Source organism: Saimiri boliviensis, chromosome 7 (genome assembly GCF_048565385.1).
Source record: "Saimiri boliviensis isolate mSaiBol1 chromosome 7, mSaiBol1.pri, whole genome shotgun sequence".
Lineage (NCBI taxonomy): Eukaryota > Metazoa > Chordata > Mammalia > Primates > Cebidae > Saimiri > Saimiri boliviensis.
This window is the reverse complement of record NC_133455.1, coordinates 117,460,622-117,486,346: the sequence shown is the minus strand read 5'-3', so window position 1 is coordinate 117,486,346 and position 25,725 is coordinate 117,460,622. Positions and strand designations below refer to the sequence as shown.

The window sequence follows — 25,725 nt, the reverse complement described above, 5'->3', positions numbered from 1 at the left end:
CTGCCGGCCTCCCAAAGTGCTCGGATTATAGGGGTGACCCACCACGCCTGGATAATATTTATTTGTATAGTCTACACTGGTTTCTCCACTCATCCAGTGATGGACATTTGAGTTGTTTCCACTTTATGACTATTATGAATAACGCTCCTAGGAAAGAACATTTATGCACAAGTTTTTGCGTAGTCATTCGTTTTCATTTCTCTTGGGTATGGGAGTGGCCATTATTCGGAGGAAATACCAAATTGTTTCCCAAAGTAGCTGCACCATTTTACATTCTTAGTTTTTGATTTTCGGTTTTTATAAAGAACCTTTAGAGTTTCCTCAGCGTCCCAGAGAAGGGCCTGCTCCCTGCATCCCGCCTTGAGGGCTGCCTCCGCAAAACCCCAAACTCCCTCCCCGCCCTGCCAGGCCCTGGCACTTACGAACCAAAACATCAAGTCAGGCGCACTTTGGGCCTGCAGCCCGGCCCCGCCTTCTCCGCGCTAGCAGGCAGAAGGAAAACAGCGTCCCCTTGCTGAGGCTATGTGGGCATTGTAGTTTTTTTCCCAGTCAGCATCGCAGAGACTGCGATAAGAAAAACCACAATTCCCAGAACCCCACGGTGCTACGGCAGCCGAAGGGGCCATTCTGCGTGCAGCCTTCCCGCCCACTCTCAGGTCTCGGCGGCTCTCCAGCGCGTCTGTAAACACCCAGAGACTGTCATGGAGGGGGAGGAGGAGGCGGCGGCGGCGGCGGTGGCGGCGAAGGGAGGCGTTTGGGGCCGCCTCCAGGGTCCCCTCTGCCATTCCTGAACTGGTCCCTTGTCCCCGTGACTGTGGCATCAGGGAAGCGAACTGTTAGGCGAGAGGAGGAGGCAGCCAGAACCATATCCCCTTCTTCCTCGGGGCGGGGGCCAGGCCAGGCCAGCTGAGCCGGGGGAGGACTCCGGGAGGGAGTGCCTGGCCGGGCCGGCCTGTCTGCCGAGATGGATGACAGTAAGGTAAGTATTGTGGTTTGCACGCGCCGCCGCCTGCTTGTTGCTCAATGCTAGTCCCGCGGCTGAACCTCCGCTGTGTAGTCCATGCCAACACCCAACAGACACCTGCCTGAAACATCCCTGCGCCTCTCCAGTCACTGCCCGAAGGTACCCAGCCGGGAAGTCAGGGAACACCGGGGCTCCGTTTTTCCAGGAAGGGCCCTGGAAAATCTTCACTCCCATGCAACCCTGTTTGCTAGCTTTTTAGGTAGTGGAACCCCTAGTCCTTAACTTGCCTGTCGAGATAAGTGAAGAAACTACTGTGCTTTTTCTTCTTGCACTCTTTTGCTGCCTCTTACCCTGTCTCCCGTTTGGAGACTTTAGTGCACCCTGAACCAGCCTTATTCCCCTTGACGGTTCCCCTTTATTTTCTCAGGCTCCGTTACTCAATGTCCCATTCATATAATCAGTTCACTCCCACTCTGAGGTATTTTCCTGTGGTTGGTTGGAACACTGCTAAGCTCCTGTTGCTTTTTGGCCAGTCTGGAGTTTAACCTACTCTGGGAAACCTTCTCTAAAAAAATAGTGATTTTCTTCTTGTTAACCTTAACATCTCATCACTATTCGATTTCCCTGTAAAAATCGCTTACTTTATGATTGTAAAATAATAGGTAATGTTCATTATTGGTTAATCCATATAATTTATCTGTGTATAGCCTTTTTTTTTTTTTTTTTTTTTTTTTGAGAGGGAGTTTCACTCTTGTTGCCCAGGCTGGAGTGCAATGGTGCCATCTCGGCTCACCGCAACCTCCACCTCCCGGGTTCAAGCGATTCTCCTGCCTCAGCCTTCGGAGTAGCTGGGATTATAGGTATGTGCCACCACGCTTGACTAATTTTGTATTTTTAGTAGAGATGGAGTTTCTCCATGTTGGTCAGGCTGGTCTCGAACTCCTGGCTTCAGGTGATTCGCCACCTCGGCCTCCCAAAGTGCTGGGATTACAGGCGTGAGCTACCGTACCTGGCTGCCTTTCTTTTTATCTACCCACATTAGTGTTTTTTAGTTTTATTTCCTAAAGATAGGGATGTTCAGGGATTTGCTTTTTGATGTTTCACGATGTTTTGGAATTGGACTTTTTTATTTTAAGGAATCAGACTTCTGAAATTTGCCAAATTTTTTTTGTCGCTCTTGTCGCCCAGGCTGGAGTGCAATGGCACCATCTCCGCTCACTGCAACCTCTGCTTCCTGGGTTCAAGCGATTCTCCTGCCTCAGCCTCCAGAGTAGCTGGGACTGCAGGCTTGTGCCACTATGCCCGGCCAATTTTTTTTTTTTTTTTTTTTTTTTTTTTTTTTTTAATTTTTAGTAGAGACAGGGTTTCACCATGTTGGCCAGGGTGGTCTTGATCTCCTGACCTTGTGATCCGCCCGCCTTGGCCTCCCGAGATGCTGGGATTACAGGCGTGAGCCACGGCGCCCGGCCAAATTTGCCAGTTTTTAAAGTAAAAACCATCCTTCCCTGTGTTTCCCAGCATCTTGTTTCACAGTCTCTGGCATACTCTTTATGATAGCTTTGTCCCGGTGCCTTTTTTTGCTGCTGCTGCAGTTTTTGTTTCATATGTCTTCAGAGGGATTCAAAAAATTTCCAACTTCTCTGTACTCCTTGTTTTATTCTTTTTTGCTTTCTCTTCCTCTTCATGTAGAAGACTGTGAGAAAAGTGACAGATGGAAGGGAAAGCCCTGTGCAGTACTCTGGAATTGGGACTCACCTAGAGAAATGGATTGCTTGTGAATTAGCAAACCCCTCTTAATAGGAAGTGACATTCCCAAGACAGATAGGGGGCATGTTTCAGGAAGCTGTCAGCTCTTAGAGTACTTAATATGCTCAATATATTCATTAATTCCCTTGGCAAGAATCTTGCCATTGTTTGTTTACAACTTTGCGAACAGAATTCGGGATAACATTGTAGACTTTTCCGGTTTGGGTATAGTAACATTCGTGGGATATGATATTGGGGAAATGGTATTTCCAAGAGAGAAGGGGAGCGTTCTGAAGGTTTTCCAGAAAAATCAGCAAGTAATTTTTTGTTTTTGTTTTTGCTTTGAATATTTCTTTGGGGAGGGGACATCATACTTTTTTTTTTTTTTTTTTTTTTTTTTGAGACAGAATCTTATTCTGTCACCCAGGTTGGAGTGCAGTGGCACCCTCTCACTGCAACCTCCACTTCCAGGGTTCAAGCAATTCTCCTGCCTCAGCTTCCTCAGTAGCTAGGACTACAGGCATGTGCCACCATACCCAGCTAATTTTTTATTTTTAGTAGAGACGGGGTGGTTGGTCAGGCTGTTCTCGAACTCAGGTGATCTGCTTGCTTTGGCTTCCCAAAGTGGTAGGATTATATATAGGTGTGGGCCACTGTGCCCTCCGGGATCTCCCATTACTATTCATAGAGAAGAAGTTCCAGTAGCTCAGGCTCCTTTCTACTGGCAGAGCAGGCTGGTGCTTCAGTTGAACCCAAGTACCTTTCTTTTTAGTTTCCTTTTTGTTTTGAGATAGCGTCTTGCACTGTTGCCCAGGTTGGAGTGCAGTGGCGTGGTCACAGCTCACTGCAGCCTTGAACTCCTGGGCTCAAAGCAGCCCTCAACCTCAGTAGCCCAAGTGGCTGGGACTACAGGAACGTACATCCATGCCCAGCTAATTTTTTGCAGAGATGAGGGTCTCACTGGCTTCTTTATCTGATCATTTTCCTTCACAGGTTTCCAGAAGCTGTCAGCTCTTAGAGTACTTAATATGCTCAATCACATGTTAATGCTCTTGGCAAGAATCTTTCCCTTGTTTGTTTACAGCAATGCTAACAGAATGTTGGGTAACATTGTAGACTCTTCCAGTTTTGCCATAGTAACATATGTAGAACATTCCTTTTATTCCTTTTTTTTTTTTTTTTGAGACAGAGTCTCCCTCTGTTGCCCAGGCTGGAGTGCAGTAGTACCATCTCAGCTCACTGCAATTTCTGCCTCCTGGGTTCAAGCAATTCTCCTGCCTCAGACTTCCTAGCAGCTGTGACTACAGGCATGTGCCACCATGCCCAGCTAATTTTTTGCATTTTTTTTTTTTTTTGAGACAGGGTCTCACTCAGTTGCCCAGGCTTGAGTGTAGTGGCGCTATCTCGGCTCACGGTAACCTTCGCTTCTCCTGCCTCTGCCTCCTGAGTAGTTGGGTTTACAGGTACACGCCACCAGGCTGGATTGATTTTTGTATTTTTAGTAAAGACAGTGTTTTGCCATGGTGGCCAGGCTAGTCTCAAACTCCGGACCTCAAGTGATCTGCCCTCCTCCTTGGCTTCCCAAAGTGCTGGGATTAACAGGCGTGAGCCATTGCGCCTGGCCAATTTTTTGCATTTGTTAGTAGAGGCGGGGTTTCATCATGTTGGCCAAACTGGTCTCAAACTCCTGAACTCAGGTGATCTTTGTAGGGCATTCCTTTTTAAACAGTCCCCATTCCATTGATGTCTGCAATATCACCTGTCTTATGGGTTTCCATGTATATGGCCAAAGGAACAACCCCATGTTTTCTAAAAGGCTTGGAGAACATCTGTTGGTGCTTTTTCTTTTTCCCTTTGTTTTCATCATTTTTGTGAATTACTGGAAGATGGCAGTTCCAGCTGAAAGGCAGAAGTAATATTCCATAAAAGTCTTTGCTAGCTTGATCTTTCAGTGTTAATTTTGAAATTAAATCTTAAGGCTATATCCATTATCTTGTCCAGAAAATAATATTAATGTTATGGCTGTTTAAGAATAGTCGAACGTATTCTTTATTTTTTCTAACTTGAGATTCCAAATATATTCTTTTTGATTCTCAGTTTTTTCCTTTTCAAACCTTTGAAACATTTAACAACTTTCTGATAGTCTTCAATAATTTCAAATAAGTCCAAGAAAAATACATAGGATTTTGGGCTATTTTACTTAGCTATAAGATCACATAAAGGTTGTTTCTAAAACTAGCAATCTGGAAGGGTGGGGAAGGTTCAAAATGTCATTGTTTAGCCTAAAAGAGTGAACTTAAAACTTGAAGGTAAACCATCCATGAATTACTTTCTAAAGGATACACAGGTAAGCAAAATGAATTCAATTCTCACTCTTTATTCATTCATTGTTTTTATAAGTATTTAAAAACCAGCAGCTTTGAAAACTTTAGTATCAAAAAGAAAACTCATTTTAAATGTCTCTGGTTGGAGAGTGCCTCTGGAGTACTCTACTTACACTTCGAATGCGTGTTGTAGTTGTAGATGAGTCATATTTACATGTCACGTACAATACTGGACTCTCCTTCAACAGTCAGGCAGTGTGAAACTGTCCTTACGTAAGGCTTTGGCAGCTCCCAGCCCTGCCTTTTCTGTGTCCTAGTTATAATCCCACAAAATTGTACTGTCCTCCTAGTATATACAGACATACACACAAAACACACTTTTCCCTCACATTCTGTATGAGTCACAGTCTCTGGTTCTGTTTTCCTCAATATAAGGGAAGACGAGGATTGGGGTTTGGAAGTATGGTGGCTGTGCCAGTGAGAGCATAAAGGATGACAAATTGGCTGACAGCAAGTCCAGGGCAGCAGGAAGAGGACAGAGTAGGCAGGAACAGCAGTTATAGAGAAGTAGTATTTGAGTGAGTAGGTCAGGAACATGATGATGATGTGAGGACCTTCGTTTATAAAGATTCTGTATTCTGAGTTGTGCGTTTTTTACCAGTGGTGATAAATGAGTTTGCCTGAGTTCCCCACACTCTGCCATCTAGCCGGCTGGAGTGAGAGCAGGATAGATTTGAATGGGGAACAGCTTTGCCTCCAAAGTATCTAACAGTGTGCCTAATATAGCATAAAGTACTCATTAATAGTGATTGAATTGAATTGGATCAGGGTGACATTAAGGAGACTGCCCTGATGTATCAAGGCTTTATTAAGTGTGCTCCAGCTGAGCAAACCAGCCAGCATATACAATGGCATATGAGAGAAATAAAGCAAGAGTTAGATTGGACATCTCAAAGTGAGGACTTAGAAGTGTGTTAAGTAGCAGAGCTCAAATACTGAGCAGATCTCCTACTAAGCTAATTGGGAAGGAAAAATCTCAGCTAACTTATTTAACCTTTTTGAGCTTTCATTTCCTTATCTGTTAAATGTGGTCAATAGGTGAGGCCTTGATGAGGATTAGGGATGATGCATTTAAAGTTCTAGTACAGACTCTAACACATGGTAGGTTCTTAAAACACGTTATCATTATATTACCTAGCAGTGATTCCTTGGGCCTTACCACAGTGCAGTATGTCCCTGAGATGCTCATTTTAATAATTTTTAAGTATATGCTGTTGTATGAGGTTTGCAGCACCTACACAACCCTTTGCTCCAGACTATGCCCCAGATGGGACGGCGGCAGTGGGATGGGACATAAAATGAACTTATGTTCTGTCCTTAATTCTTAGATAGTGTGAGAAAGGTAGTCTCCTGAGGCCATGTCCATGTTTACCACTAGGAGAACGTGCTTGTTTTTATGAAAGTTTCTTCTCTTTGGCCAGGCATGGTGGCTCACGCCTGTAATCCCAGCACTTTGAGAGGCCAAGTTAGGTGGATTGAGTTCAGGAGTTCAAGACCAGCCTGGGTAACATGGTGAAACCCTGTCTCTTCAAAAAATACAAAAAATTATCCAGGTATAGTGGTACATGCCTGTAATCCCAGCTACTCAGGAGGGAGGCTGAGGCACAAGAATCACATAAGCCCAGGAGGTGAAGGTTGCTATGAGCCGAGATCACTACAGCCCAGACAACAGCGTAAGACTCTGTCTCAAAAAAAAAAAAGAAAAAAATAGAAATGTATGTTATTTTCAGAAGCTTTGATCATAGATAGAAGGTTCTCATTTTTTATTTTATGTTGGGTTTTATTGAATGAACATGTGAATATATTGAAATAGCTTACGGTGTCAAGATCCAGTTGAGGGACCAATGCAGGAGTGGGCTGGCGACTGGCCACAGTATGCCAGCATGGGCTACCATTTCCCTCTATACTTCCTTTCCACCTTGTGCTCTATACGATTCTTTGGAAATGAGGTTTCTTACACTTTCCTTAACCTTTTAACCCCCTCCCTCTGCCAAAGTCTTCTGATTCTTTCCAGTTCTAAGTAGTGCTAGTTCTCAAAAAAAAAATTTATTGGCAAAAAGATCTCTTTGGCATTCCCACATCTATCCTTTGGCTCTTTAACCATCCTCTGCTGTAGTTGGAGCTACCTTCCTTGGGCCATGCCTTGCAGCCCAGACATTTTCTGCTTTTCCTGTCTTCTTATTCACATCAACACTTTCTATAAGACCAAGACAGAAGAGCTATGTCATCTATTAAACAAATCTCTGACAGTTGATTATTAATGTGCTTTCTTTCTTTTCTTTCTTTTTTTGAAATGGTCCCACTCTGTTGCCCAGGCTAGAGCACAGTGGTGCAATCATGGTTCACTGCAGCCTCTACCTCCCTGGCTCAAGTGATCCTCCCACTTCAGCCTCTGGAATAGCTGGGACCACAGGCACCTGCCACCAAACCCAACTACAGAAGATTAATTTTAAAATATCTTCTGTAGGGATGGGGTTTCACTGTGTTGCCCAGGCTGGTTTCAAACTCCCAAGCTCAAGCCATCTGTCTACCTTGGCCTCCCAAAGTGATGAGATTACAGGCATGAGCCACCATGCCTGAAAGGCTACCTTCCTTTCCTGTCTAGGTTACATGCACATTTCAACTTGAGTACCTCTACAGATATTTCAGAAACCAAGAAGTAACTTTTTTTTTTTTCTTTTTGAAACAAAGTCTCACTCTGTTGCCCAAGCTGGAGTGCAGTGGCGTGATCTTAGCTCACTGCAACCTTCACCTCCCCAAAGCGTTTCTCCCGCCTCAGCCTCGTGAGTATCTGGGACTACAGGCATGCACCACCATGCCCAGCTAATTTTTGTATTTTTAGTAGAGACAGAGTTTCACTATATTACCAGGCTGATCTTGAACTCCTGACCTTGTGATCCGCCCACCTCAGTTTCCCAAAATGCTGGGATTACAGGTGTGAGCCTCCACACCTGGCCACCAAGGAGTAATTTAAATACCACAGAAACCAGTTGAAATCTAAGTTTAAATAACCTTATTCAGAATGTTTTGTCCTCTAAGATTTTCAGAAAAGTTTATTGATTTGCCCAACATTTGTTGGACACCTGATAGATATGAGGCATTGTGCTAGGCAGTGGAGTTGCAAAGATGATTATCAGGGAACTTATATTTTATTGGATGAGGCAGACATAAAAAAGTAATTACAGTACAGTAAGGTAGAAAATGAGGGCAATAGAAGCAAAACTCTTTTGGGGCACTAACAGTGGATGCTTAACTGTTGAGGTATGTCAGACATGGGTTCACAGAGTAGGAATGAATCTTTAAAGAACTGGAGTCCCCTCCACAACAGGAAAGATGGAATATCCTCTACTAAAGCATCTTGCACAGGAAAGTAAGTATTTTGGTACAGCTGGAGAAGGATTGACAGACTTTGTGTCAAGGGCCATGCACACCATATGGTCTCTGTTGGAATTATTCCACTCTACCATTGTATCATGAAAGCAACCACAGCAGAATGTAATGAATGGGCATGGCTGTGTTCCAATAAAACTTTATTTTCAAAAACTGGGCCAGCTGTGGTGGCTCACGCCTGTAATCCCAACACTTTGAGAGGCCTGCGCGGTCAGATCACCTGAGGTCAGGAGTTTGAGACCAGCCTGGCCAACATGGAAAAACCCTGTCTCTACTGAAAATACAAAATTAGCTGGGCATGGCGGCGAGTGCCTGTAATCCCAGCTACTCAGGAGGCTGAGGCAGGAGAATCACTTGAACCTGGGAAGCAGAGGTTGCGGTGAGCGGAGATCGCGCCACTGCACTCCAGCCTGGGCAATAAGAGCTAAATTGTCTTGGGGCGGGGGAAAAAATAGTGGCAGCAGGCTGTATTTGGCTTGCTAGTGGGGCTGTAATTTGTTAACCCTGAACTATAGCGTGAAGCACAAGTAGTGGTGTGGTCAGAGATAAGGATGAAAGATAAGCAGGGACCAAATTGCAATATGCTTGGCAGACAAGGCTGAGAAATTTGGGTCAGTATCTTTCAGTGTGGAAGAGACCTGCTGAACCAGATTCTTTCCAGATTGGGTCTGGGAATTTGAATTTTAATAAGCTTCCCAGTTGAGTGGCTCGTATGTGTAGTGAGGTTTTAAAACCAAGGCTATAGATGTTTGGGAGCCATTGAAGGGTTTTAAAGCAGAGGTGACAAAATCAGATTTGTGTTTTTGAAGAAAAATGCCAATGGCTATATGAACAGATTAGGGTGAAAATGTAGGAACTGGGACAAGACCAGAGGCAGATGGTCCAATTATGAAAGAACATGGGTTTTAGTATATGACTTGAATTCAAGTCTAATTTTCACATTTTCTAACTGTTGTGATTTTGGACAGATTATTTAATCTCTTTAGATATTACTTTTTTCAGATACAGATTGGGTGTGTTAATAAGAACCTTATTAAGTTATTGTGAGAATTTAATGTTTGTGTGAACTCATACCAAAAGAACTTAACAAATACTGAGTTAAACAAATCTTGGTCTTTTTTAACTTCTCACTGGTGCGATTAGATTGCACAGAAGAAAAGCCTGGACTGAAGACCGTGTTAGAGACTTGACAATGTAAGTTGCAGTTGATGCAGCTGCATAAAATCCCTTAAGGATTAGGAGTGGAGAGAATAGAAAGCTAAAGAGAGCAGTGGAAAACTCTAAAGTGATCAGAAGATTCCTGAAGAATAGGACTCGGCAAAATAAACTGAAAAGAGAAGTCAGTAATGTAAGAGAACCAGAAGACAGGGCTGTTATGCCATCAATCTAAGGGTGAAGAGATTTTTAAAAAGAGGACTAATCATTTGCGGGGATGGGGAAGGCATAGGGGTTGAGAGAGGGGAGGCAGAAGTTAACTCTCAGGCTAAAGATGCCTACTTGATCTTTCTCCTGTCGACTAGAAAAACTGGTAGAAAGTTAGCAACAGGAAGGTGTGAGTAGACTTTGCCACTTTCTGTAGACCTGGCAAATAAAAAAAGAGAAAAAGCCTAACCCACAGCTGTGAAGGAAGTTATGGGAGCCCTGACACCAAATGAAAATACTGCTGCTTGTTTTGTTTTTTCTTTAAAGTGGTAAAGAGCAGTGGCTAGCCACATTCATATTTATCTTATTTTTCTTTAATCCGTGGGAGATAACTATTCTCTTCCCGTTTTTAAGAGAAAGACAAAACAAGCCCTCCTGTTTTCCTCTTTGGCTGAGGCTCCTAGCACTTCTTCATGTAAATAGAGTAGTTCTCTAACCCTTAACAACTTGAAACTTTTATTAGTCACCTTAATTAGAGCATCAGGATGTAAATAAGTGTAAAAAGGGTGATAAAAGAAGAGTTCTTAATTGGTTTTCAGATTTTACATCCCTGAGAGGGAGCATTTCTTTTTAACGACTTCTTTAAAGTTGTTGGTGGTAGTAGTAGTAATTTAAATCACTTTCAAGATATTTCTGATTTTTCTTTCTCATTTATTCATTAAATTATCAATCTTTTAATAAATATCTCTTAAATGCCTGGCTCTGTGCTTTATGCTGTGGAGGTTGCAAAAGAAGTAGAAAACATAGCTTTTGTGCTTGAGGAGCTCAGACTACTGGGGGAGATAGAAAAATGTGTGAGTCCACTGAAAAATATATACATAACAAAGCATATCAATTCTGTATATGTGATGTTAACTCTGTGTTCCAGAACTTTGAAGAAAAGTGACTTATGAACTGAGGATGGTGGTCAGTGAGAGCGTCAGAGAAAATGGGCTAGAGCTGATCTTAACAAAATAAAACAAAATTTGCCCTTTTGGTTGGTGGGGGATAGAGGGAAAATAGAAATGTAGTTCTAGTTAGAAATGAGGGCAATGGGGTTCAGGCTGGTGGTCTCTAAGGAGACTGGTTTGACTTGATACAGAGGGTGCCTGCTGGGGATAATGAAAGAGAAGAGTGACTTGAGGCGGGAATCCTGGATGCAGTGGGCTAAATGGTGGCCCCTAAAAAGCTATGTACATGTCTGAATCTCTGGAACCTGTGGTTATCACCTTATGTGGTAAAAGAGTGAATATTACCTTGTATGGCAAAAGATGTGATTAAGCATTTTGAGAGGAGGAGCTTATCCTCCATTATCTAGGTGGGCCCTAAATTCAAGGACAAGTGTCCTTATAAGACTAAGGCAGAGGGAGCTTTGATGGACAGATGAGGAAGCAGTGTGACCACATAGGCAGATTGGAATGATGCGGCCACAAGTCAAGGAATGCTGGCAGTCACCAGAAGCTGGAGAGGCAAAGAACAGATTCTCCCCATGGCCTCCAGAGGAAATGTAGCTCTACCAGACTGCTCCAGTCTGGACCTCCAGAACCAGAGAATAAATTTCTGTTGCTTTAAGCCACCACATTTGTGGTAATTTGTTACAGCAGCCCCAAGAAATGAATATATTGTATATGGTGACTTAGTAAGGAGTGCTGAGCCAGAGGTGTTTTCTTGAACTTGAGGGTGACATGGCCAGGGGACATTAGAGAAAACTTATTTCTATAATGGTCAGGTATTACTTTTTTACAGTGAAGAAAAACACACAAAAGTTATGAAAAGGCAGCTGTGTCAGATTCAGTGCCTGTCCTTCACATGGTAGGCACTGGCCCAGAAGGCTACCACAGAAACACTGTGACTCATGGGCCCTGTTCCTGTGTCTCAGGCTCAGGGATAAATTTGGTTACAGACACCAAGCAAAAAACAAAACAAAACAAACAAAGTTATGAAAAGAAAGGTTTATCTGCCAGCTCTTTGGAAAATGAATTGACAAGGGAAGTGGGGTAGAAAAGAAGAGATGGTGGGGAGATGCACTGGGAATCTGTTGTAATAATCTGTGAGTAGTGGTCTGACTAGTGTTGGAGTATCAGTGAAGTAGGATATTTCCCTGTCTGTTTTGTGGGACTTGCGACAGGGGTGCCTCATTTACTCAGCCTACCACTCTCAGCTCCTTGCAGGAGGGAGCATGTGAGCAAAATGAGAGAGGGAACTGGAGTGAATGAGCGCTGGAATTGGCCGGCTGTTTTGATGCTGGCAATAGTGAACTTCATGCAGGCCCATGGCAGCATCTAGGTTGGGGGGTGCCTGAGACTCCTGAAGCCCCAGAGGGAATGTTACAATGTTCTGTTGAGCTCTGCCATCTGTGGATGGCTCAACCGTTAATAGCTCAGTGGACCGTTTGCCTTTTCATGTGAGGCAGCTGACCTCCACCAGCAAGGGCAAAGGATCAGTGTCACAGCCTTTTACAGTGCATTTGTGGCTCCTAAGCTCTTGTCCAGCGTCCAGGTAAAATGAGGTTGCACAAACGAATTGAAGGATGATGAATTCAGGGGATTTTATTTCTGATGAAAATGGTTCTCTGCAGGAAGGGGAGCTGAAAAGGGGATGGGACAGGTAGATAATCTTCCCTTGAAGTCTAGCTGTCTCTGGCCAGACTCTTCTCTGAAGTTATGCCATCAATCCATTCCTCTGAAGTCAAGCTGCTTCTCTCTGACATCTGGCTATCGTCTCATCTACCGGCTGAATCTGGGGTTTTTATAGGCACAGGATGGGGTGGAGCAGAGCCATGGGTGGTTTAGAAAAAGGCAACATTCAACTGGAAAAGTAGGGATGTAAGTTATTTCAGGCTGCCATTTCAGGCTTTTTGGCTGGAGGATGGATTTTGCCTGGGACCCACCCTTTTCTCTCTAGAATTTTCTGCCCCCTATCACTGTCAGGAGGAATGGAGAAGAAGAGAGAAATCAGAGGTTCATAAAGGAATACATTGGCATGACTTTATTGGGTGGGCATGGAGAGTCGCAATAATAGGGGGAAACTTCAATGAGGTGTAAAATGAAAAAGGTTGTTAGTTAACCTCAGCACAACCCTTAAGTGAGTGCCTAATATAAAAGTGAATTGCGGCCGGGCACGGTGGCTCAAGCCTGTAATCCCAGCACTTTGGGAGGCCGAGGCGGGTGGATCACGAGGTCGAGAGATCGAGACCATCCTGGTCAACATGGTGAAACCCCGTCTCTACTAAAAATACAAAACATTAGCTGGGCATGGTGGCGTGTGCCTGTAATCCCAGCTACTCAGGAGGCTGAGGCAGGAGAATTGCCTGAACCCAGGAGGCGGAGGTTGCGGTGAGCCGAGATCGTGCCATTGCACTCCAGCCTGGGTAACAAGAGTGAAACTCCGTCTCAAAAAAAAAAAAAAAAAAAAAAAAAAAAAGTGAATTGCGTTAAATGAATGACCATACAGCATGAATACAGCAGTGCATTTAATACACCTGTCAGTGTTAGAGCTTTTTCAGGGAATTACATGATCAGGTTAGTGAGTCCTGTCTAAGATGAGAATAGGAATAGATATACTTGATGACCTTCTGACAGGTTACTGTAATACAAATCTGGGGACTTGGGTTCTAGTCCCTGCTCTGATGGAAGTCTGGGCTAAAATCTGGTCATCTATGAAATGAAGAGATCACATATCCATGTCTGTGTCTATGTATACGTATCCCTCCACCACCAACATTCTTGTCTATATTGATATTCCGCTGTCTGCAATGTTATTGTTTATTTCATGGCTGCTGCTTTTCACTAGTCTAAATGCATCAAGGTTAAGTATCCTATTGTTTTGTGTTTATCTCTAGAGAGTTTTACAGTGTTTGGCATAATGTGGGTATTTAATAAAGGGTCACTGAATAAAGGAATTACTGTACCCTCTTTACCTGAAAAGATGAGGGTGATAGTTCTCACCTCCTCTGAGGTAGTGCGAAACAGCATGAGATAGTATGTAGAGTGCCTAACTCAAGGCCTTGTTCATAATGAGTGCTTTCTGACCACAAACCCTGAATTTATGTTTTTATTCTGTTTGTCCTGAAAAATGGGATGTAAATGGTCCAGGAATCTTTGGAATAGGATTTAATGTGCGGTGCTGGAGGCTTCCTCGTTTTAAGAAGCCCCAGTTAACTCCTAAAGAGCATGCAGCTCTAATTATGTGTTCTCTTTCTGTGGAAGTTAAACCTGGACTGTGAAGCCCAGGCCATCCATAATTTCCTCAGGCCTTTGCAGACTGGTTTCTATTTTGTCTTTTGCTGTAATGGTTAATTTTAGAATTATCAGCAACCCCCCTACTTGATTAAGTCCAGTTTTATTTTAATTCTCAACCTTAAAACTCATGAGTTAGAACCTTATGCTTGACCCCTCCCCTCCAGAATACTCATTCTCCTCCCAAGTTCTGTGTCTGTGCTAACTTGATTCTTCCCTTTCAGCTATTCCTTTTGCTTTTTCAGGTTCACTAAGTAACCGTGTCTCTTTTAAAAATAATAGTTTTGTTGAAAAGTAATTCACAAACCACAAAAATCACCCTTTTAATTTGTCCATTCTGTGATTTTTAGTATATTCACAGAGTTGTGCAATGATCACCACTATCTAATTCCAGAACAGTTCCATCACTCCAGAAGAGACTCTTATAAACAAACTGCAGTACATCCCTCCAGTGGAATACTATTTAGCAGTAAAAAGAAATGAGTTGCTAGGTGCACCTTTAGTTCCAGCTACTTGGGAGGCTAAGGCAGGAGGATAGTTTGAGCCCAAGAGTCTGAGACCAGCCTAGGCAACATAGTGAGGTTCTGTTTCTTAGGGGAAAAAAAAAAAGAAAAAGAAAAAGAAACAAGCTATCAAGCCCTGAAAAGTCATGGAAGAGCCTTTAATGTATATTGCTAAGTGAAAAGAGCCATTTTGGAAAAGGCAAAATTATAGAGATAGTAAAAAGATCAGTGATTGCCAGGGTTTCAGAGGAGGGAGGAATAGATGGAGCACGGAGGATTTTAGAGCAATGAAACTATTCTGTATGATACTGCTTATCAAAATTCATAGAATATATAACACCAAGAGAGAACCCTAATGTAAACTGTGGACTTCAGTTACTACTAATAAATCAGTATTAGTTCACCAGTTGTAACAAATGTACCACACTGTTGAAAGATGTTAATAATAGGGGGAACTGTGAGAGTGGAGGGGGGGATAGTATGGGAACTCTGTACTTTTCTGCTTGATTTTCCTGTAAACCTAAACAGCTGTTAAAAAGTAAAGTCTATTAATTTAAAAAAAGAAAAAAAGAAACTGAGACCATTAACAGGCACTTCCATTTTTTTCTTCTCCTTCTCAGCCCTAAGCAGCCATTAATTTATTTTAAGTCTCTATAGATTTGGAATAATACAATATTTGGCCTTTGTATTTGTCTTCTTTCACTTAGCATAATGTTTTCAAGGCTATCAGTGTTGTACTATAGGTCAGTACTCCATTTTATAGCTGAATAATGTTCCATTGTGTGGATATGCTACATTTTATGTATTCATCAGTTGATGGACACTTGCGTTGTTTCTGCTTTTTAGGTATCACAAATAACAGTGCTGTGAACATTGATATACAAGTTCTAGTGTGGACATATGTTTTCATTTCTTTTTGGGATATACCTATGATTGGAATTGCTGGGTTATAAACTTTATGTTTAACTTTTTGAGGAACTGCCAAAATGTTTTCCAAAGTGGCTGCATTATGTTACATTCCCACCAGCAATGTATGAGGATTTCACTTTCTCCACATCTGCACCAGTCCTTGTTATTGGCTGTCTTTTTAATTATATAAGCATCCTTGTGGGTGTAAAGTGATATATTTTGTGGTTATGATTCACATTTCCCTAATGACTGATGATACTGAGTGTTTTTTCATTTGCGTATTGGTGATTGTATATCTTCTTTGGAGAAATGTCTGTTCAAATCCTTGCCCCCTTTTTAAGTTGGGTTGTCTTTTTATTATTGAGTTGTAAGAATTCTTTATGTATTCTAGATACAAGTCCCTTATATTTATGATTTACAAATATTTTCTCCCATTCTATGGGTTGTCCTTTTATCTTGATTACCCTTGAAATACAATTTGGTAGCTTGTACTTATCATATCTGAGAAACCATTGCCTCATCCAAGGTCACAAGGAGTAAATCCTGTTTTCTTCTAAGATTTTATAGTTTTATCTTTTACGTTTAGGCCTTTGTTCTATTTTTTAAAATTTGGGATGGACTCTCACCCTGTCATCTAGGCTGGAGTGCAGTGGCGTGAACATGGCTTCACTGCAGTCTTGACCTCCTGGGCTCAAAAGATCCTCCCACCTCGGCCTCCCAAAGTGCTGGGATTACAGATTTGAACCACTGTACCCAGCTTGTTCAATTTTTAATTTTTGTATATGGTGCAAGGTAGGGATCCAACTTAATTATTTTGTAAGTGGCTATCCACCTATCCCAGCACCCTTTATTGGAAAGACTATTCTTTCCCCATTGAATCACTTTGGCACCTTGTTGAAAATCAATTGACCATAAATGCAAGGATTTATTTCCTAATTCTTTATACTTTTCCGTTGATCTATATGTCTGTCCTTTTGCCAGTATTATACTATCTTGATTACTGTAGCTTTCGAATAAATTTTGAAATCAGAAAGTGAGGCCTCCAGTTTGCTTGTTTTTTAATATTCTTTTGGTTATTCTGGGTCTGTCATATTTCCGTATGAATTTTAGGATTAGCCTGCCAATTTCTGCAAAAATGAAGCTGAGATTTGATAGGAATTTTGTTGAAACTATAGATCAATTTGAAGAATATTACTTTCTTTATAGTAATAAGTCTTCCAGCCCACTAACATGTGCTGCCTTTCCATTTATCAGATCTTCTTAAATTTCTTTCAATGATGTTTTTTGGTTTTTAGTGCACAGATTTTACGCTCCTTATGCTAAATTTATTCCTAAGTATTGTATTCTTTTTTAGGCTACTGTAAATGGAGTCATTTTCTTAATTTCATTTTCAGATTGTTCATTGATAGTATGTAGAAACACAACTGATTTTCGTGTATTGATCTTGTATCCTGCAGCCTTGCTCTACTCATTTATTAGCTCTAATAGGTTTTTTGGTGGGGCAGGGAGCGGCAAGAATTCTTTTGCATTGGATTTTCTGTGTATAAAATCATGTCACCTTCAAATAGCAATAGCTTTACTTTTTCTTTTTAAAGACCCAGAAGACATCCGACGGGATTATGCTTTCTCAGTTCCATAGGCTGCACATATGTTTTGTTTGTAAATGTTCTCTTTGCTAATATGCAGCCATAGACACTTTGCTGTACACAGAACTAAGGGAAAAATTATTTCTTCTCATGCTTGCTGAAGGTGGTTGGAGGCAAAGTAAAGAAGCCTGGTAAACGTGGTCGGAAGCCAGCCAAAATTGACTTGAAAGCAAAACTTGAGAGAAGCAGGCAGAGTGCAAGAGAATGCCGAGCCCGAAAAAAGCTGAGATATCAGTATTTGGAAGAGTTGGTATCCAGTCGAGAAAGAGCTATATGTGCCCTCAGAGAGGAACTGGAAATGGTAAGAAAGCGTCAATAAACACATGAAAAAATCACCTTAACAGGCAAATAAATAATAAATTAAAATACGAAGATACCAGTTATCACCTGTCCAGTTGGCAAACATTGCAGAGAACAGTAATCTGTTAGCCAGGATAGAGGCAGGTAGACATCTTCATACACTGCTGGTGGGCACAGAGTATACATCACTGTTAAAATGAGGGACCGTTTATGAGAAAAGAAAATGGAAAATAACTCATTATGTTATGGACACAGAGTGTGCATGACTGTTAAACTGAGGGACTGTTTATAAGAAAAGAAAATGGAAAATAACCCAGATGGACAAGAATAAAAGACTGGTTAAATAAATTTTACTACATTTGTATATTGGACTACTTTGTAGCCAGTAAAAATCACAATGCACATATATTTACTGACGTAGAAAGATACAATATGTTGCTAAGTGGACAAAGCAATACAACAATATGTAACTACGTGTAGCATGCCATTTGTGTTTAAGTGAATTTATTTATTTTACATGTTTTACCCGTCGTCTGTTCAGACTTTGGGCAGTGGCTGTAAAAATGTGAAAGAAAATAGATAAGACAGAATTGAAACTCCATTATTGTGAGCTGAGGGTGGAGGTGACAGAAGAGAAAGATATTACCGTGATCATTACACAACTGGGACAGGCTTCCACAGGTTTTTAGGAAGTAAGACAATAAGGTTGGAACATGAAGAGAGGGACATGAATAGTGCTGTATGTATTGTCCAGATATATACTATTCAGTAGATATTTTTGATATGTTGAATTTGACCTGTGCTATAAATTATTTCTTACCTTCTGCATTGTAAGCCACTTGAGGGCAGAATCTTTGGTCAGCTTCATCTTTGTAGACCTTCGAAGTCCCTAGTGTGTAGATAGAACATGTTTAATGATTACTTGTTAGAGAAAGGAAATTACTAACATTTATTTCTTTATTTGGGAGTAGAAATAATACTGTGACAATTATTTAAAAAAAAAAAAAGATGAATTCTAACTAGTGGCACACTGTGGGGAGATGTCCTTTTAACCACGGGGGACTTTTAAATCTGAGCAGCACTCCAGTACATCCAAAACAATTCAGCAACAGTTTCTCTGCCTCTTCTGAAAGATGGCAGATCTCATAGATGTCCTCAGTTACAAGTAGGTAATACGATGGAGGGTGGGATTCCCAGCAGCCAACGTGACCTCTAGCCATGGGAGTTCTTATGTCTAGCATTTCTACCAGTGGTTTCTAAGCTCTGATGAGTAAAAGTTTGTTTAAATATGTTTTACATATTTCAGTACAAGCAATGGTGCATGGCAATGGACCAAGGAAAAATCCCTTCTGAAATAAAGGCCCTGCTCACTGGAGAAGAGCACAGCAAGTCTCAGCAGAACTCAAGCAGGCATACCAAGGCTGGGAAGACAGATGCTAATAGCAATTCCTGTGAGTACAATGGGAGAATTTATATTTAAGAAGATATCTTGGCTGGACACAGTGGCTTATGGCTATAATCCTAGCACTGTGGGAGGCCAAGGTGGGCAGATCGATTGAGCTCAGGAGTTCAAGACCAGCTGGGACAGTGTGGCAAAACCCCATCTCTATAAAAAAATACAAAAATTCTCTGAGCTTGGTGATGCATGCCTACAATCCTAGCTATTCGGGAGGCTGAGGTGGGAGGATCATCTGAACCCAGGGAGGTTGAGGCTGCATTGAGCCATCATCGTGAGACCCTGCCTCAAAAGAGTAGAAAAAAAAAGAGGGTATCTCAAAGTAGGGTTTCTGTTGATCACTTTTCTTAGTATGTCTTTTTTTTTTTTTTTTTTTTTTTTTTTGAGACAGAGTCTTACTCTATCGCCAGGCACCAGGCTGGAGCGCAGTAGCACAATTTTGGCTCACTGCAACCTCCGCCTCCCAGGTTCAGGCAATTCTCCTGCCTTAGCCTCCTGTGTAGCTGGGACTACAGGCGCACACCACCACGCCCAGCTAATTTTTGTATTTTTAGTAGAGATGGGGTTTGTTTTTTTTTTTTTGAGACGGAGTTTTGCTCTTGTTACCCAGGCTGGAGTGCAGTGGCGCGATCTCGGCTCACCGCAACCTCCGCCTCCTGGGTTCAGGCAATTCTCCTGCCTCAGCCTCCTGAGTAGCTGGGATTACAGGCACGCACCACCATGCCCAGCTAATTTTTTGTATTTTTAGTAGAGACGGGGTTTCACCATGTTGACCAGGATGGTCTCGATCTCTCGACCTCGTGATCCACCCGCCTCGGCCTCCCAAAGTGCTGGGATTACAGGCTTGAGCCACTGCGCCCGGCTTGAGATGGGGTTTCACCGTGTTGACCAGGATGGTCTCAATCTCCTGACCTTGTGATCCACCCACCTCGACCTCCCAAAGTGCTGGGATTACAGGCGTCAGCCACCACGCCTGGCGGAATTATACTTATAGATGAAGAAGTAGCAGAAAGGCTGAGCAAGGTGCCCAGCATCAAACAGCTTTAATGGTAGAACTTGTCCTCACCTAGTCCAGGCTCTCTAGTACAGTAGCCCATCACTGTAAGGATTGTTTTTAATTGAGGTAAAATTCACATAACAAAAATTTCCAGAGCCATTTAGTATATTTACATTGTTGTGCAACCATCACTTTTATCTAGTCACAAAACATTTAATCACCTCAAAAGAAAATCCTGAACCCATTAAGTAGTTATTCCCCATTTCCTGCTTCCCCCAACCCCTGGCAACCATGAATCTGTTTTCTGTCTCTATAGATTTACCTATTCTGTATATTCATATTTCATATACATGGAACTTACATAGTATGTGACCTTTTGTGTCTGGCTTCTGTCACCTAGTATAATGTTTTCAAGGTTCATCCACATTGTAGTGTGTGTCATTAGTACTTAATTCTTGTTTATGGTCAAATAATATTCATATATATACAGTTGTTTATCCATTTATGGACATATGCTTTTACCTCTTGGATATTGTGAATATTACTGCTATGAACATGTGTGAACAAGTATTTGTTTTCATACCTGTTTGAATTTATTTGTATATATACCTGGGATTCAAATTGCTGGGTCAAATGGCAATTCTGTGTTTAATTTTTGAGGAACAGTCAAACTGTTTTCCACAGTGGCCAAAACAGTTTACATTCCCACCAGCAATGTTTGTCTGTCCAATTTTTCCACATCTCACCAACACTTATTTTCCATTTTTTGAAACTATAGCCATCCTAATGGGTATGGAGTGGTATCTCATTGTGTTTGATTTGCATTTCCCTAATGTCTAATGATGTTGAGCATATTTTCATGTGCTTGTTGGAGAAATGTCTTAAGTCTCTTGCTCATGTTTTAATTGAGTTGTTTTTGTTGTTGAATGGTTAACAGTTTTTTACTGTGGTTATAAAACCTTTATCAGTTAAATGATTTGCAGATATTTTCTCCCCTTCTTTAGGCTATCTTTTCACTTTGTTGATAGTGTTCTTTGATGCACAAAATATTTTAATTTTGATGAAGTCCAGTTTATCTATTTTTGTTCTTTTGTTGCTAATGCTTTTAGTGATATACCTAAGACTCCATTGCCAAATCCACAGTTATGAAGATTTACCCACCTCATGTTTTCTAAGAATTTTGTGGTTTTTACTCTTGTATTTGGGTGGTTGATCCATTTTGAATTAATTTTTCTATATGATGTAAGGTAGGAATGTTGCATGTGAGTATCTAGCTGTCCCAGCAACATTTGTTGAAGAAACTGGAAAGGCTTTGAAATGAATATATCCTATGTTGATTTATTCATTATTGTGATTACTCTGGGAGTACTTTAAATAATTATAAGGAAACATTACAAACTTTTTTTTTTAATTAACTTTTTTTAAGGTCAACCTCTGGGAGCACAGAACAAACTTTCTATCTTTTAAATATTTTTTACAAAATTGAAGAAATTGGCTTTTTGATAACTTTTATTATATGACATTTATCTTCATCTAGGTTGACAAGTACACTAAAATCTCAGACTCTGTCACTGTAGAATTCACTCATGTAACCAAAAACCACTTCTACCCTAAAAGCTACTGAAACGTTTAAAAATTAGAAAAACAAAACATTTGCCTTCATCTAAATTGAATTAATGGAAAAAAGCGAAATCAGCTTCTTTTTAGTCTGTATTTTTAAAAATTAGCTTTCCTGAAGATACTAAACTGAAAAAAAAAATTCATGCATCTTAAAACAGATTAATCAAACTTCATTTACTTTAAAAACATTTTTACATTGGTAACTTTTATGTTTCAGGGTGAAGATTATATAAAATGATAAGTCAGTGATTGAAGCCAATATTCTGATTCCCATGGAAGATGAATGGACAAGAGTGTACTTCTTGGCTCCATTTACTACCTACTGCTCAGTAGTCATCTCTGTAAATCTGCAATTTCTACCAAAATGTGTGATCATAGATCTCAAAGGATCTTGCTTTAACTTTCAACACTTAGAAAATCTACAGACATTCAGACCTGTCTGGGTTGGTATTGCCACCCATGACATTTAACATGTTGTGATGCTTGAAAACACGGGAGTAGAGAAAATGGACGAAGATTGTATTTTTGCACCTTAACTCCACATTGCTTTATTGGTTAATTTATATTCTTTCCATGTAATTCATGTAATTTTATGTCTGTGTGTGTTTATGTGTCACCGCCTTTCATGTTTTTGATTGCCCTACAGAGAGAAACCAGATGAGCTGATTACTGTCTGTAAGTTCTCAGCCTTTATGGACCTAATCTTATTTCTATTTACTTGAGTAATTCTTATTCTCTGCATGAACCATGATTTCTCCTGTGAGCCATTCCAGCATAAGCTGTGAATATGTATTAACAAATATATACATTTCTATTTTTATAATCCATAAGGATATGCCTGTTTTAAATAACATACATGTTCACAAAATCTATCAGGAAAACTCTCAGGACAGCTTCTGTTTAAAATCTTTGTTGCTGTCTTCTCAAACTATATTTTTAAAAATTTGCTAGGGCCAAATCCATACTTGGAGAATAATTCATCAAATTTTATTTTTAACTGAAAAGTAACCTTTCAGGCATTTCAGCAGCATACATTATCTTGACAACCTAGGGTATATATGTACGTATATTTCTTATTGTATGTCTATATATGTATCTGGGGAGGACAGGAGTGAATGTTCACACATATTTTCTTGTGTACTCCATTAAATTGGAGAATTTTTCTGAAGAAAATAGGATGAAACTAGCTGCTGAGATTGAGTTTCTGCCTTAAGATCTGGAACAAAAAAAGGGACAAATTGCTGGTAGATCTACTAACCGAAGCCATTACCAGAACACTTAGTTTCTGCCCGGACATGAATTTCCTGACAGGTTCTGAGCCAGAAACACACTGTGGCCATGCATCTGGTTCAGCCAGGCTGTGCCTCCACTGTGGAGGGAAGCACTGGAGCTGGAGTTTTGCACAGCACTGCAGCTAGTAGGCCTGGCTGGGGGTGCAGAAGGGCAGGGTAGTTCTTTCCAGTTCTCCTTGCAGCTACACTTATTTTCTTCCTGACTACCAAATAGAGTGATGGTTGAAGAATCAAGCTCATCATGTCATACATCCAGACAGACCCAGGGATCTTTTGATTTCCCCAGTGAGATACTTTATCATTCTCTCTTCTCTTCCCCATGGTTAAAACAGGAGTTATGTTCTCTGTCGCTGCTAAATTATTCTTCACGCAAGTGAAGCAAATATTTAGCTTCCAAACAAAATACGTTTTGTTCTGAACTGGCAGGTTAAGAGGAGATATCGTAGTCTCGACTGTCTTTGAGGAAGGGCATGAGATGGACCACATAGTTTAAGATTACAAGGTACTTTCCCTCTTCTCTCAGGCCATGCATTTGAATAAAGTGCCTCCCCTTAGCCTGAGCTCCTAAAGACCTCTTGTACTTGGGTTGCGAACTCAGATCTCTAGTCTAGTCTAGTCTAGTCATGTGTGACTGTGTACTGACATACCACTAGCCCAGTTTGCTGGGTCTCTCTATATTTTGGAAGTTGGGGGTTTAATAATATTTAATGTCTTTTTAGGATCATAAATATAAAGAGGTTTGTTGATATCCAGGCCTTAAGAATTTAAAGATTTTAAATATAGCATTCAGATTGTAATTGGATATGTTTTTGCCATCTGGTCTACTCAATTGTATATTTTTATTTTGCAAAACAACCCAAGACTGACTTTATGTGGCTTCATTCAGTACCTTTTGAATTACCCCAGAAGAGTTGTTTTCAAAACAAACATTCCAAAATGAATGTGGCTCTTCAATGGAATGTCTCTATTGTGCTTGAAATATTTCTTGTCTGATTGTAATGCTAAATTACAGAGTCATTTGAGCTTCCTTTCTCCCCACTAGTATCTTTATAGGAGCAGGGAAGAGCAGTGACTTTGTCTTCAGGTAGAGGATGTGTAATTTTGGGTGAAGTTAAATTACAGTTTATTTGAGGTTATTCCTAAACCTATTTATTTGTTATTTTGGAGGAGTTCACACTAAGAGAACGTTGATTGCCTCAGCTATTGTGCTGGCTGCACGCTTTGGTCACTTTTGAAGCATGTTAATAAATGTCACTGATTAAAACAGCTGGAGCATTTCCTTCCCATTCCAGTGAAGGAGCAGCATAGTGAAATCCTGGCACCCCTCACCTGTAATGGCAAGAAGGCTGAGAGTCATGGAGTCCAGGAGAAGCTGCTGCTCTCCTTGCTTTCTGAGTAAACCAAGTAATGTTTTCTTTTTCTTATTTTCCCAAAGAAAGAAAGATAAGGGGGAAAATGTATTTGTATATTTAGACCAGTCAAATTCTGTCATTATTTTAGCATCAACCTGCTGTATATTAGAGCAACTGAATATAATGCAGAATAAGTTTGACTAGATCAAGTTTTAAGATATGGTTGAAGTCCTTTAAAAAGGTTTCTATTTTATCTAAAATCTTTCTATTATATCTAAATCAGAATGATCTTCCTGAAGCAAATTCACATCACTGTTTGCCAGCTAATTGACAGTGTTTATCAACATCACTATGTAGCATTCTATTTTAGCATCTTAGAATTATGGTCATTTGATTTGGCTAATTACAAAAAGTGTAGGTTTAAACTGGGCTTACCTTGAATTAAAATAAAGGCAAAGAAAATCCAAAAACATAATTCTTATATTTCACAAGAAATCAGTTGCATATTATCCATTACATATTTAGTTTTTAAAAGGAAGAATCACCTTAAATTATTTTCTGAGTCACCTTGAATTATTTGATCTCTCAACTGGCTTTTTCAGTTCTGTAAAACGGTGGAGAGTAACTTTCACAGGACAATTGGTAGGCTAAATAGGAGTTATAGAAAACTGCTTGTTAAATAGGAAAGAACTACATTAAATTAAAATATTCACATTATCCCTGTGTTTGACTATTGTTAGGATTTAAATCACTAAAGATCAATATATTTAGTGAGTTGGACTTTAAATATGTAGTATTGTAGCTGTCACATTTCTCAAGTCTTTTTAGCTGTATCATGTCTATCTTTAGAATGTTATAGTTGGAGTCCCTTTTTAGCATTAATAGCCTTCTATTAATTACTAATTTTAAGAACAACTAATATTCCAACTGGCAATATCATCCTGTAATTATCTGCATAAAGCAGCTTTTGGGCTACTAGGTAACTTTGTTCTCTTCTCCTATTCCATCCATTTTACTTAACTACAGGGTGGTCATGAATCAGAGGCATGACTGCCTTGTAAGGTTGTGCTGATTTTGCACTGCACAAAAGTACATAGTTAAGGAGGTGAATGGTCTTAAAAATCTAGTTTACATTCCCCTCAACAAGCTATGTGTGGAAGAAGGGTCTCCTGCCTTTTCACCAAGGTATACACGTGGCACAGTTCTGCCCAGAAGAGATGTCTTTTTCTATTTGCCCAAAGGAGATACCTTTCTTAATTCCTCCACTGGGGGTACCTTTTTAAAAATGTGCGAAACCTTGGTGTGTTGCAGCTGGCTTTTGCTGGCTCCCCAGAGGAGAACCAATTGTGTATATCTCTTCCCAACTCAATGTTCAGTGACATCAGCATAGTAGCTTTCAGTGGACAATGGTGGGAGTATTTACATCATAGCAATTAGTAATTGCTACAAATTGTGGATCGCCCACCCTCTCAGTCAGTTTCTAACACCACTAGGCTAGCATTGCACTTAACAGAGCAGGTACATTGA

The 25,725-nt window shown here is 40.7% G+C and overlaps 1 protein-coding gene and 1 non-coding gene across 2 annotated transcripts; both read left to right on the top strand.

Moving 5' to 3' along the window:
* Nucleotides 1-641: 641 nt before the first annotated feature.
* Nucleotides 642-24,110, top strand: CREBL2 (cAMP responsive element binding protein like 2). The gene is made up of 4 exons (XM_003934526.3): nt 642-979; nt 17,285-17,482; nt 18,788-18,932; nt 21,772-24,110. The coding sequence occupies exons 1-4, from the start codon at nt 965-967 to the stop codon at nt 21,774-21,776; spliced, it is 363 nt and encodes a 120-aa protein (XP_003934575.1). The 5' UTR covers nt 642-964; the 3' UTR covers nt 21,777-24,110.
* On the top strand, nt 11,661-11,794 carry LOC120360817 (small nucleolar RNA SNORA5). Its single transcript, XR_005577234.1, has one exon. It is a non-coding gene; the product is annotated as a small nucleolar RNA SNORA5 (small nucleolar RNA).
* Nucleotides 24,111-25,725: the final 1,615 nt, after the last annotated feature.

Bases quoted from the DNA above. Each gene is read 5' to 3' on its own strand.
- CREBL2 (XM_003934526.3), top strand. The intron at 17,483-18,787 runs GTAAGAAAGCGT...TACATATTTCAG, and splicing joins TCAGAGAGGAACTGGAAATG to TACAAGCAATGGTGCATGGC.